We start from the raw sequence: 12,981 nt of genomic DNA, 5'->3' as shown, positions 1-12,981 counted from the left end.
TATATACGGATACAGAGAATCAAACAACGTGTGGTACCGTCGTTAGGGGTGAGAATGGGTCAAAAAATGGTACCCAAAGATTGTTTGTTAAATAACAAATGCAATAGATGTCGGAATAACTTTTTATTTGGTATGAATACTCTTCTATGTGGTAATGATAGTTTGGCAAGAAAGTATCACATTATATGAATTGCTTACTAAACTACAAATGACTGAGAATTGACCCAATCTCACCTCTTAGAGGGGGTGAGAATGGGTCAAAGTATTCGAAATCGCCTATCAAAGAATATAAGTTAATTTTATTGATCACATCTAGTAAACCTACTTAAAATACAATGTAACCATGACGAACAAAAACTTAGGTAATTAAAAAAAAAAGATTATTCCACCTAAAAGGGCTAATACAACCTAAAATAGTTGAAATTTGATAAAATATCGTTTGTATGTTTTATCTTCATTTTTAGCCACCATAATCATCCTCATTTAAAGTTTCAACCTCCATGAGAGGAAAGGGGATTACAATGAGGGAGGGGCGCATTAAAAGATTGATTGAAAAAAAAAACATGATATTTTTAGTAGACATTCGTTCGCTTTCCGACATTGTGCTATGGTACCGGTTTTTTATCACCGGTATTTCATGGATCGCACCACCGTCTGGTAGTTTCACGATATTTCCTTAAACTTTCAAAAATGAGTGGAGAAGAAGAACGCTATTGTTGTACTTTACTACTAATCTTTATTGTTCGAGTGGTAGGTACAGAATGAATAGTGTTCACAGGTATCGGTACTTATATAGTGTCAAGTTGTTAGGTTGATTGGTGGTTGCTACGGTTTCCAAGCTATGAGCGATGATTGCTTGGACAACAACTGATCGATGGTTGGCTACTATGTTAGTCTCCAACATTCCTCCCATCTTATTTCCAGAATACTAGGAAAGGTTCCAGTCTAGATGGCATCTGGATCATTCGCCTGGGCCGACTCGTAGAGGCTTCCTCATCAGGTTGTGGATGCTGAATTGATTCCGGCAGGCTTACTTCCATTTCTGGTAGTGCTTCGTCATCATCAGTGGCATCAATGAAAACTTCTTGGTCTGGTGCTGGTTCTGTAGGAGCAACGGTAGTGACTTCATTTTGTTGAAAATTATCCTGCAGCCCAAACTCGTCCACGAATATGTTGAGGGAAGATTTTTCCGTTGGTTCCTTTGTTGGTTGTTGGTCGTCAAAGCGATGCTTGATTTGGTTGGCATGTGAACGGATCAACTTCCGTCGGCCATGCCATTCGTCCAATAGAATGTTGAAGTTTACTTGCCCAATGACTTCAATAATGACTCCGGAAGCCCATTTCCATTTTGAATTGGATTGGTAGACGTTGGCATAAACTGCATCACCAGCTTGTAGGTTCCTAGGTACTACGCCATGTTTCCGGTTGAACTGGTCATTTTGTCGTTGATTGATGATTGAGGTCATCGGCTGTCGTGGTTGGAGTAGACTCAGGACTGTCCGCATGTTCCTTCCGATCATCAGCTGAGACGGAGTTTTTCCATTCAGGGTACGACTTGGGGTTGTTCTGTAGGCTTGAAGGAAGATTTGCAGTGATTCGGAGATCTTTTCCCCCTCGTTAATCTTGAGCAATGCCGTCTTCAAGGTTTCTACAAAGCGTTCCGCCTGGCCGTTCGACTGCGGATGATACGGAGAGATTCTCAAATGTTGGATTCCGTTCTTCTTGCAGAATTCCGCGAACTGCACCGATGAAAATTGTGTGCCGTTGTCGGATACGATGGTGATTGGAACTCCAAAGCGAGCAAACACTTCGTCCAGGAAATTGATGACTGCTGCTGTGGTCGGTGAGCGTACAATGCTGATTTCCGGCCACTTGGAAAAGGCGTCGATTACCACTAGAAAATGCAGGCCGTTGACTGGACCAGCAAAATCTATGTGAATGCGTTCCCAAGGAGATTGTGCGAGCGGCCATGATTGAAGAGGAACTTTCGGAAGTGTCTTCGAATGAGTAGCGCATTTGTCGCACTGCTTGACGTAATCGGAAATGCTGTCGTCGATCTTGGGCCAGTAGACGTGACTTCTAGCGAGAGCTTTCATCCTTTCCATCCCTGGATGTCCTCTATGGAGCTGCTTTAGAATCCGTTTTCGCAATGTTTCAGGAATCACCAACCGGTTTCCAAGCATAACACATCCCTTTACCAATTCCAGGGCGTCCTGAGAACGGAGCAATTCGTTGTAGTGCTACGTACCATGTCAAACGTCACAGGAAGTAATCCGACTGCTTCTTGAAGAGGTACTTCAATGTCATCTTCCAGTTGAATTGAAGCGATGATGAAATCTTCCTCCGGTCTTGAATGACCGCTGATGAGACGGGAAAGAACATCGGCATTTCCGAACTGGGTGGTGGATACATACTGGATGTCAAAATCGTAACACAGAAGCGTCAGTGCCCAGCGTTGTAAGCGATTGGCGGTGTGGATTGGAATCCCCTTTTTCGATCCAAATATCCTCAAGAGTGGCTGATGATCCGTTTGTAGCGTAAACTTGCGTCCAAGTAACATCCGGTGGAACTTCGTTACAGCGAATACCAGGGCTAGACCTTCCTTCTCCACCTGTCCGTAACGTTTTTCATCATCGGTGAGGGAACGGGGTGCATGTGCCACCGCTTTGAGAGCGCCGTTGGGAAATTTGTGCATGATGCAGGCTCCAATTCCTGACTGGGATGCGTCCGCTGCTACGATGATGTCCAGAGTCGGGTCGTAATGCGTTAGGAGAAGATCTGACTGGAGCACTTCTTTGAACTTCTGGAAAGACTTCTGGCAGTCGTTGTTCCAAACGAACTTGGCATCCTTCTTGAGAAGCGCGTCGAGTGGTCTGGTGCATTTCTGATACGAACTTGCCATAGAAATTCACCGCACCGAGGAACGATCGTAGACTGGAAATGTCGCTGGGAGCAGGCATCTTGACAATGGCTTCGATTTTGGCAGGATCCGGTCGTAGTCCAGATTCGTCAACGATGTGTGCAAGATACTTGATTTGAAGCTGTAGCAGGTTGCACTTTTCTTCACGGAGGATGAAGCCATACTCTTGCAGTCGTTGAAAAAGAGCGGTGAGGATTTCACGATGCTCCTTCTCGGTTTTGCTGAATACCATCAGGTCATCCAGGAACGATTCGACACCTTGGATATCTGCGATCATCGTGTTCATCAGCTGCTGGAATGCTCCTGGAGCCGACTTCACCCCAGGTGCTAGCCGGTTGAAACCAAATAGTCCACGGTGTGTGTTGATGGTCAGCAAGTTTTTCGAGTCGTCATCCACTTCTACTTGCAGATAGGCATCACTAAGGTCGATTATGCTGAAATACTTGCATCCGTTGAGCTTGCTGAAGATGTCGTCGGGAACTGGCAGCGGGTAGTTGTTCGACTCCAGGGCGGCGTTCAGACCGGTTGAATAATCGGCACAGATCCGAATCTTTCCTCCTGGTTTCTTGACCACTACGATTGGTGCAGCCCACTGGGAAAAGTCAACCGGGGTGATGATACCCAGTTGTTGAAGACGGTCCAGTTCTGCATCGACTTTCTCCACGGATGTGAATGGTACAGGCCGTTTCGGTTTGTAGACTGGCATAGCTTCGGGTTTCAGGAACAGGCGTATCTTGGTTTTTGTGCAGTGTCCTAAACCTTGCCGGAAAACGTCTGGGAATCTTGCCTTGTAGTGCTGGATTGCGTTGGGTTGATCGGCGTGAACTTGATTGCAGATCGCCGACAATGGCTTGTCCCATAGTCCAAACAAGTCGATCCATTCCAGGCCAAACAGGTTGAGATTGTTGCTGGCCACGTAAAGTTTTCCTGGTTTGGTGACACCTCCAAGTGTGATTGCGCTTTGAAGTTCACCAAGAAGCTGAAGAGGCTTGCCAGACGCTGTTGTTGCTGCTCTTGTTGTGGGAAGTAGTTGAGGGGATCCAAGACATTTGTTCCAGATTTTCCGAGAGATGATGGTGATGTCCGAAGCCGTGTCAAACTGCAGCGTCACTTCAGATCCATCGATATTCACGGTCAGGAACTTCCGCCGGGACTCACTACTAACCTGGTTGATCGCGAAAACACCGTTGACCTTCGACTTCTTCTTCTTGGTAGATGTCTTCGCTGAGTAACAGCCGCAGTAGCCCTCTTTATGTCCGGTTTGCTTGCAGTCCTTACAAACGTGGTTGGAGAACGAACAATCGCGAACGAAGTGCATGCCGCCGCACTGCCAACAGGGTGTCTTCGGGGTGCTTGATTTGCCACTAGGTTTGGTTTTCGGTTCAGATGGGTTCGATTGAGGCTTCTTCTGTTTGACTGCGCAGACGGAGCTGATCTAAGTATGCTTCTTTTCCACCATAGCGGTATCATGCTTGAGATTTTGAAGACGTTGACATTCCGTGATGAGCGATTCGAGTTTGCAATCTTCGTCGGCGTTCGTTTCAAGCTTCGAGAGTAGCCGCGTCCGGATGTCCGCGTCCTTCGTTGAGCGAAGTCCGCAAATGAAAACCAAGCTCTTGAACTGGTCTGGAGTTAGCTTGTTCAGTTCAAAATCTTCACAGGCCTTGTTAACTTTTCCCGCGTAAGTCACATAATCGTCCGCATCGTTCTTCGTCAGCTGGAAGCATTGATACCGTTTGCTGAAGAGCGAAATCCGGATGCTGAACAATTCCTTGAGTTTCTTGACAGTTTCCTCGAAGGTGAACTCACGGGGATGTTTCGGAAGCACGAAATTGACGTAACGGTCGAAAACGTTGACACTGAGGCTTCTCAGGAGCAAACGTACCTTCGCTGCATCGTCCAATTTCGCACCGTCCTTCAGGAAGAGATCCTCGTACTTGCGATACCACCGGTCGAAAACTTGGCCATTGTCCGGGTCGTAGGAGAACTCGTGAATGTTCGATGCCAGAGATTCAATGATGAACTCCGGGTTGCTTGAAGATCGGCCGGATCCGGAGCCTTCTTGAATGCCGAATCGCTCCAGCAAGACCATCAACCGCGCGTTTTGCTCTGCCATCTGCTGGTTCTGCCGGACAATTTGCTGCATCAGAGTTTCGCTGTCTCCGCCAGGTGGTGCCATGGGTCTTCCTCTTGAGCGTTGAATTCTTGATTACCTCATCGCCAACTGTTGTACTTTACTACTAATCTTTATTGTTCGAGTGGTAGGTACAGAATGAATAGTGTTCACAGGTATCGGTACTTATATAGTGTCAAGTTGTTAGGTTGAATGGTGGTTGCTGCGGTTTCCAAGCTATGAGCGATGATTGCTTGGACAACAACTGATCGATGGTTGGCTACTATGTTAGTCTCCAACAGCTATTAAGTATTAAGTCTCCAATAGCTATTAAGTCTATTTTGTGAGCTTACGATATTACAGTACACTAAAGATTAGCTGATGATCAGAGGAGCTGTTCAAACGCATGGGTTTATTGAAATAGGTTATTTTAGGCACTAAACTTATGAACACACTTGCTTGACATTTATTCGACATATTTTCAAAAAAACCTGGTGCGCTAAACATGGCACCACTCTTACGTCAAATGTGGACTGGATAACAAGTTGAATTTTTCGTTAAGGTTATGTGCACTCGATAACTTGCTTGACACAATCTCACCCCCATTCTTAATATTTAGATTGTATTTAGACATAGGATCGAAAGTATTGAATTTTTGAATAAAAAGAGCAATGACAACCCACTTTTTTTCGTTGCATCAACCAGGTAATACATACAGCTAACCACTTATAAGAAAATTTATGTTAGGGTACTTGTATGAAACATTACGCAGGAGAATTTTTTTCAGGGTGATTTACTAGTAGTTTCATCATATAAGTTTAGCCACAAATTTTACAAAAAACGATTATTTCTAAACATCTTATTCTGCATCATGACGTGCAAAAACATCTCCTCTTTGAAATAATATAAAGTTTTCAATATAAATCAGCGAGGTTTGATGAGCTATTCCAATTTTTTTGTTTTTCCGTTTTGACCCAATCTCACCCCCCAGACCCATTGTCACCCCCATCGACGGTATACAATTGGATAGATGTCAAATCAGTCAAATTAATTCAAAAAATCAAAATAAAAAACTTTTCGAACTCAATAAGCTGATAAGCACTAAAGCAAATATGGGTCATGCCATAATATTCCTATATAACCCGACGACTCCACTAGACAGAAATGTCTAGCCATTTTGCTGGACAGATGTGTCATGACAGAAATGTTCTCTCGCTGTTTGCATGGAAAGCAGCGGTGTTGATCATTTCTGTTACGTTTTCTCTTTTTGGCAGCAAAATGGCAAGACATTTCTGTCTAGTGGAGACGTGGGGTACTAAGACAGATCGGTGAAGTACTAGATTTGTAGTAATGAGCTGAATGTTAGTATGGTGAGAAGGTCAATTCTCCGTTTCTGCAATAAAATGGTGCAAAAAGCGTGGGTATTATGATTCCTTGCCTAATTTGATGCTGTTTGAGCAAAACTTTGAGTAACAGTGTTGTTGTTTTCTCCATTTCTTGCAACATAAACAACATAGTTATCCAAAGTTTTGCTCAAACAGCATCAAATTAGGCAAGGAATCATAATACCTACGTTTTTTGTACCATTTCATTGCAGAAACGGAGAATTGACCTTCTCACCATACAAATATTCAGCTCATTACTACAAATCTAGTACTACACCGAACGTGCCCCATAGAAGCAGTGCACTGCACTTCTGTTTAGAGTGCACTGCACTGCCCCCACTCGTATAACAGTCCCATCTTTGCTGGGTTTCCTATTCATATGGGACTGTTATACGAGTGGGAAGTGCAGTGGGCAAGAAAAAAAAATGTTTAGCTCATTGTTTTGATCCAGCATGATCAGACGAAAAATAATAAGCACAGAGAACCATTCTCTGTGTAATAAAGTGATTGGTATTTTTGGCAGTTTTGTTTTAATCAAGAGCGAGAGATTTTTGTCGGACAAAATAGCTGGATCTTGGAACAAGCATCATTATTCAGTTTGATAGGACGAATTTTGAGGTCTACTTTGAGATTGAGGTTCTAGAAAACATCTCATGACGATTTTGTACCGACTTTTCGAGCCCTCTAAGCAGAATACCCTCTTCGCATGAGTGTAATCAGTTTCGTACCTTTTAATTCCGCCTTAATTGCTTATCCTTTGACAGATACGTGTATTTCGACTACCGCTTGTAATCTTTTTTAGTGTCAGTTATCCACTCTATTAGATAACTGACACTGACACTGAGGAAGATTGCAAGTGGTAGTCGAAATACGCGTATCTGCCAAAGGATAAGCAATTAGAGTGGAATTAAAAGGTACAAAACTGATTACACTCATTCGAATTAAACGAAGCTGTCAAAAATTGCACAAGTTTTCCTATATGCATACGCTCAGTGTGCTTTTGTCTTAAAATATCTGAAAGAATTCTACTCGAAATTACTATGAATCGAATGGATTTGTTTCACTTACCCGAACAGCGTATATTCGCTCTGGACAACCAAATCGTTCTGCTGCAGCAGCGTCACCAAAATCATCCCGCACAGCTCGTTGAAATCGTTCGACTCCGACACAATGTCCAAGTTCCACTTCAGGAATCTCTTCAGCGCCTGCGTCAGCTCCACATGCCCACTCCCCAGCGAGATGGTGTACTGGAACCATGAAACCATGTAGCCCTGGGTGGCCGCCTTGGCAATGTGCTTCATCATATAGTCCACACAAAGCTCCACCAAATCCTTGATGTTGTACTTGTCGGCCAGCTCCAGCATCGGCATCACCGTCTGAATGGAAACCTTGATCTGGCCCACGTACAGGTACTTGAGAAACTGGGGGAACACCATCGAACACATGGGATCCTCCTTCAACTCGATCACACTCTCGCGGCACTCGTTCCACTCCGGATTCATGAGCATCACCTGGAACACATCGCTGCTGGCACATAGAATAACCCGGTGGGCCGGATAGCGATTGGCACCCACCACCAGGCAAACATCGGACATCAACTGCTCCGCATAGAGGTTCGCAATTTTCAGCAGGACCCCCTTGGAGTTGTTCATCTGCGAAATAGAGAAACGCGTTCCGGATGATATTGTAAACTGAACGAAAGATATCCAACATACCTCGACATCGCTGGAATCTTGACTTATTTGATCCTCCATCGTGATTCGGCCGGATTTCCACACAGAAACGTTTATAAACAGAGTTTATGCTCGAACGCACGTACACACAACGTCCCAATCGCGCCCTACATCTTCCTCCGGAAGCTCCAATCCAAAAAAATGCGTTTTTCACCTAAATTCACTTCTTAACCACTTTCGAAGCCCGTCCTTCACGAATGCACATGAATTTTACATGAAATCTCAAAAATTTAAAACACGAAATGCAAAAATCAACAGGATTTCCGATTTTTTCTTTCGATTCTGCGATGGAAGATTTTGACAGATTGAAATCCGATGTACGAAGCTTACAACAAAAACATGAAACGCGCAGTTGTAAACAAAGAAGAGAGGGTGAAAAAGTGACGACGCAAAACATCACGCCCTCTCAACAGCTAGCACCGCAGCAGAGGTGGGGTGGAGCAAGACCCCTAGCAGGCCGAGTGCAAGTGTGTTAGCATTCTGGAACAAATAAACGTCATTCGATACCACCATTGCGAAATATTGATTTTTTCATTATTAAATATCGACAAAATAGTTTATTGGAAACTAACATAATATAAGAAGAACCAATTAGAACACTCCAACAAAGTTCAAATGCACCGCAAGATTACAATACTCATTGTTTTTCACCACTACGACAGTAACTATCGAAAAGTTTGATGAAGCTTTTTTGCAGTGCTGCCATCAGGAGACCATTGAATTAAGCTCAACATTTGAAAATATCCCTAATAGAAAAAATATGATTCAACCTGTTGCGGATGATGGGACAATAGTCTATTTTACGAAACGACAACAGTGTTGATATTGATATTAACACTCACGGGCTTGGGTGCGACCTCCTGTTGAATTTTCATTCATGAATTGAGCGATCAGCTGATCCGAAACATCTCGTAAAATGGCTCATGAGCCATTTTACCAGGCCCCTGGCATCAATGAAATTGATGGCTCACAACATCAAACAAAATCTGCGTTTGTTGATTACACGCTCGTTTCAATTTGCACGAATACGAGTATAAGGTAGTTAGATGTTGGCTACGATATATCGTAGCCAACATCTAACTACCTTATACTCGTATTCGAGCAAATTAAAACGAGCGTGTAATCAACAAACGCAGCTTTTGTTTGATGTTGTGAGCCACACACGAAATCACATTCACAATGCGTGTTTGTTGGGCTGCTTTATTCAACTAATCGCATGCTCCTCTTACCGTACATTAATATTAAAGCGAGTTTGAAGTATTTTGTGATCATAAGCGGTGGAAAAATTGATTCCAAAAACTGATCAACAAACCAAAATAACCGCTAAACAAAAAATTCTTGATGTTTTCGCATGTGACAGTGGGTGCTATTTATTAGCGCCCAGGACATCATGTCTACCATGATTCCAATGCATTGATATAGGCCGTGTCAGGGGCCAGCATTTTACGAGACGTTTCGGATCAGCTGATCGCTCATTTCATGAATGAAAATTTGACAGGAGATTGCGCCCAAGCCCGTGAGCGAGACTTTCACTTAATTTGGTTATCTGGTTTGCATGATTTCCATCGACTGCTGGATAAATCGCACTTTTCAATAAAATAATTCATCGAATGCACGGCACGTTTTTTTCAATAATTGCACAATTAACCGCACCAAAATACAAGATTGTTCACTTTTCCAGCATTCTCCCCACGCTGAACACATCAGAAAACCATTTCTTTTTCGAGTTATGCTTCGTTTTTTTTTTTGCTTTTTCACTGAATATTGTTGACTATTCGAAATATACAATCACAGGATTCTACATCCTCGTCGCCATCTTGTGGTAACGACCATAAAGGACAGAGGTTAATAACACGCGCGCTGTGAAAGGAAATGATCTGTCCGTGCGCATGGTAGCAGAGAGACTGAGGATATGCGCAACGAAGTGTGTAGGCCGAAATCAATAAGGTGTGCACGGGGCACGCACGAAGTTTGAACGAATAATAATTGAGACTCTACCACAAACACTACCAGATGGCCTTCGACGTCACCACCCTCCGCGAGATTCAGACTGCAAAGTTTCTTTAACAACGACACACGCGACGTGACCGTGCTCTTCTCGTGGTACGCTTTGAGCTAATTCCAAAAATCACTTACACTGTTCGCGGTTTTCACCAACCCAAACTGATTGTCTTCAATGCACAACCCCATTGTAGCACGTGCTTTACTGTCGTCCTTCTTCCACTGCTCGGTGTCCGGCTCCGGCTTCGCTTCGACGACGACGTACCAGAGCTCCTCCCTGGTCAGGAGCATCTCCATCCGGAAATTCAAGATTTGCAAATTATTGTTGCCCAATCTGGCAAACGCAAACTTGTTCGGCTCCGCCATTTTGTCTCCGCACTGAATCACAACAGTCGAAAATGGAATCAATTAACTCGCGGCGCGAACACCCGAAACAGGAACACAGTTTCTCACACTTTCTTCCTACACTATCCGGAAGATTTCTTTCGGATTTTCTCTGGGACCATAACCTGTTGGGCAGAAGTGGACAAAGCACAACGGAAACGAAATAACCGAAGAAAGGGATTCGGACTTGGAATGAAACACTTCGTGTGAATGAAACTAGAAAATACTTTTATGCACGTCTGAACGGGTTTAACATAGGGGGCTGAATGAAATGCTATTCATTGATGCGCGCGTGGCGCGTTCGCTCGCTCGGCTCTGCTGTGGAAAGCTTTCGCAGGGTTGATCTCGCCTTCGATCTCGCCGAATGCCACACTGAGAGGAAACAGTATTGCATATTCTAACAGTCGCTTTATTCCGGATCCTAGTATTGTCGTGCTTATCTTAGATTCTCAACAAGCTGCGTTCCAAACGCGCAGCATCAGATCGCGCCAAACCGCGCCCGTATTATTTACACACGGTGTGCACCTTGGCTAAAACTGTTTTTGCAGCCGCCGGGTGGGAGCTGTCATGGATAATTAGCCGTCGTATACAAATCAAACGGGGCACAATCTTTTCGCGATAAACGACGGCTGGTTGCGATCGTTAGTATCAAATATTATAGAGTTCTATAATATCTTTGTTAGTATCTGAGTGATTAAGCTGGGATCTCGGTAATCGCCATACCGTCTACCCCCGTTGGTTTGACCGCATCTAATCTGAACACTTTTTAATTTGGCCCCCGCTAATCTGCACATCGTTCAAATTAAAAATGGCTCAAATGTCATTCTGCTCATGGAACGGGGTGAAACGGAACGCTGAATCAAAACAAAACAGGAACAAGTGTTACCATCAGTGTGTTTTTCGATGCTCACAGGGTTACTAAAAGTTCAAATCTAGGGGCAAGACAGATCTAACGAGAGCAAATCTGTGTTAGAGGTGTTGTTCAGAATTCCTCACGGTTCCTCAGAATTTCTCCCATTTATGCCAAAGTGTGATCTGGCACCAATGCCAAACTGCAAAGTGTTGCGTGTGCTGAATGAAAATTGCAGTTTTAGGGATGTCTTTCAACAAATTTCGTCGATCATCGATAAAAAGAGTTACTCAGAATTTCTCAGAGTTGCTCTCGTTTGCACAGTGTCTTGCCCCTAGGTTCAAATTAAAAATGAACCCCGTTAGTTTGCATGAGGTGTCGTTCAAACCAACGGGGGTAGACGCCCGCATAATCACTAACTGTAAATGCAATATTTGTCATACTGTGGATGACTATTAGAAATTATCATTGAACCAGTTCTCATACGGTCCGAGATAACAGTAATACAACCATACTATGTACAGATTTGCCAGTTTGACAAATGGTAATCCACCAAATAACAGTATGTGGAATAGGCGGTTAAGATAGGTTACCATAAAAAATCGCTCGTTTTCTCGAACAAATTTTTCACAAAACAGTTTAGAATACGGTCTATTTATAATCCAGTTTTTCTAACAATTCACTATATAGCAATTGGTTTAAGAACAGTTGAACAATTAATCTGGAAGAAAAACAAACACTGTTTGTAGTACTATTGATTTATGATCATGTATGGTATTTTAAACTTATGGTATATGGTTCTACTCTATTTAAACCGTTAAAATAAAAAGTCTGTTATTCGTTCACCTGAATAAATTTTATTCAATAAATATGCACCGTCGTTTCCTTTACTTCATTCCAAAATCGCATTTCTCCTTCGGTGACCTCCACTCCAGGCAGTTGATCCTGCATTGATGGAAAAACCTTTCGGGTAACTCCAACGAATGGGTAATGATGCCCAAGGTGATGTCTAGTGGAATTACTGGACTTGAGAGTTGTCCAATCCTAGACCCAGTAGTACTTACGGCGATTAAAACTCGCTCGGGACCTTCCTGCGATGGGGGCAATTGTTTTATACAAATTCTGCAAACAGCAGAACGAATTCTTCTCGCCTTCCTTTTGCGGAACCTCTCGCAGTCAGGCGGGATGAGGCTGATGCTGTCGGGTTCAAAGCGAATTCTGGAAAATAATTTAAATACATTCAATGAGTTATACCACCAAAGAAACAAAATAATGTAATCATTCAAAACTTACCCCTTTATTCCATACCGCAGCAGGTATACCTGCAGGTAAAGTATACTTTAAACTATTTTCCGCAGCTAGATTTCCTTTTTTTTTGTTTTTCCTCAGCTCGCGAGTGGCCACAAGAGTTTTTGCTTTTTTTTTTCTAAAAACAAACTGCAAACTTCGGTCGTTATACTAATACCAATGTGCGCAACTATTTGACAAACTGTTGAATTGAGGTGGCATACAGTGATATACTCATGTGTTGGTGTGTTCCGCAAATATAATCACAAACCATTTGAGAAATGGTCATTCCATATTGCCATCATGCC

General features: G+C 43.3%; 3 protein-coding genes across 3 annotated transcripts; all 3 read right to left on the bottom strand.

Annotated features, from left to right (window-relative positions):
- Positions 1-914: 914 nt before the first annotated feature.
- LOC134288794 (uncharacterized protein K02A2.6-like) lies at positions 915-2,096 on the bottom strand. Its single transcript, XM_062854675.1, has one exon. It carries the CDS (start codon positions 2,094-2,096, stop codon positions 915-917), a length of 1,182 nt encoding a protein of 393 aa, XP_062710659.1.
- Positions 2,097-2,358: 262 nt separating this feature from the next.
- On the bottom strand, positions 2,359-4,305 carry LOC134285066 (uncharacterized protein K02A2.6-like). The gene has a single exon (XM_062845079.1). The coding sequence runs from the start codon at positions 4,236-4,238 to the stop codon at positions 2,631-2,633; it is 1,608 nt and encodes a 535-aa protein (XP_062701063.1). The 5' UTR covers positions 4,239-4,305; the 3' UTR covers positions 2,359-2,630.
- A 50-nt stretch (positions 4,306-4,355) lies between these two features.
- LOC134288788 (uncharacterized) lies at positions 4,356-5,099 on the bottom strand. Its single transcript, XM_062854667.1, has one exon. The coding sequence runs from the start codon at positions 5,097-5,099 to the stop codon at positions 4,356-4,358; it is 744 nt and encodes a 247-aa protein (XP_062710651.1).
- Between the last annotated feature and the right edge of the window lie 7,882 nt (positions 5,100-12,981).

This window comes from Aedes albopictus, chromosome 1, assembly GCF_035046485.1.
Source record: "Aedes albopictus strain Foshan chromosome 1, AalbF5, whole genome shotgun sequence".
Lineage (NCBI taxonomy): Eukaryota > Metazoa > Arthropoda > Insecta > Diptera > Culicidae > Aedes > Aedes albopictus.
The sequence above is the reverse complement of the archived record's forward strand: the minus strand, read 5'-3'. Positions and strand labels throughout refer to the sequence as shown.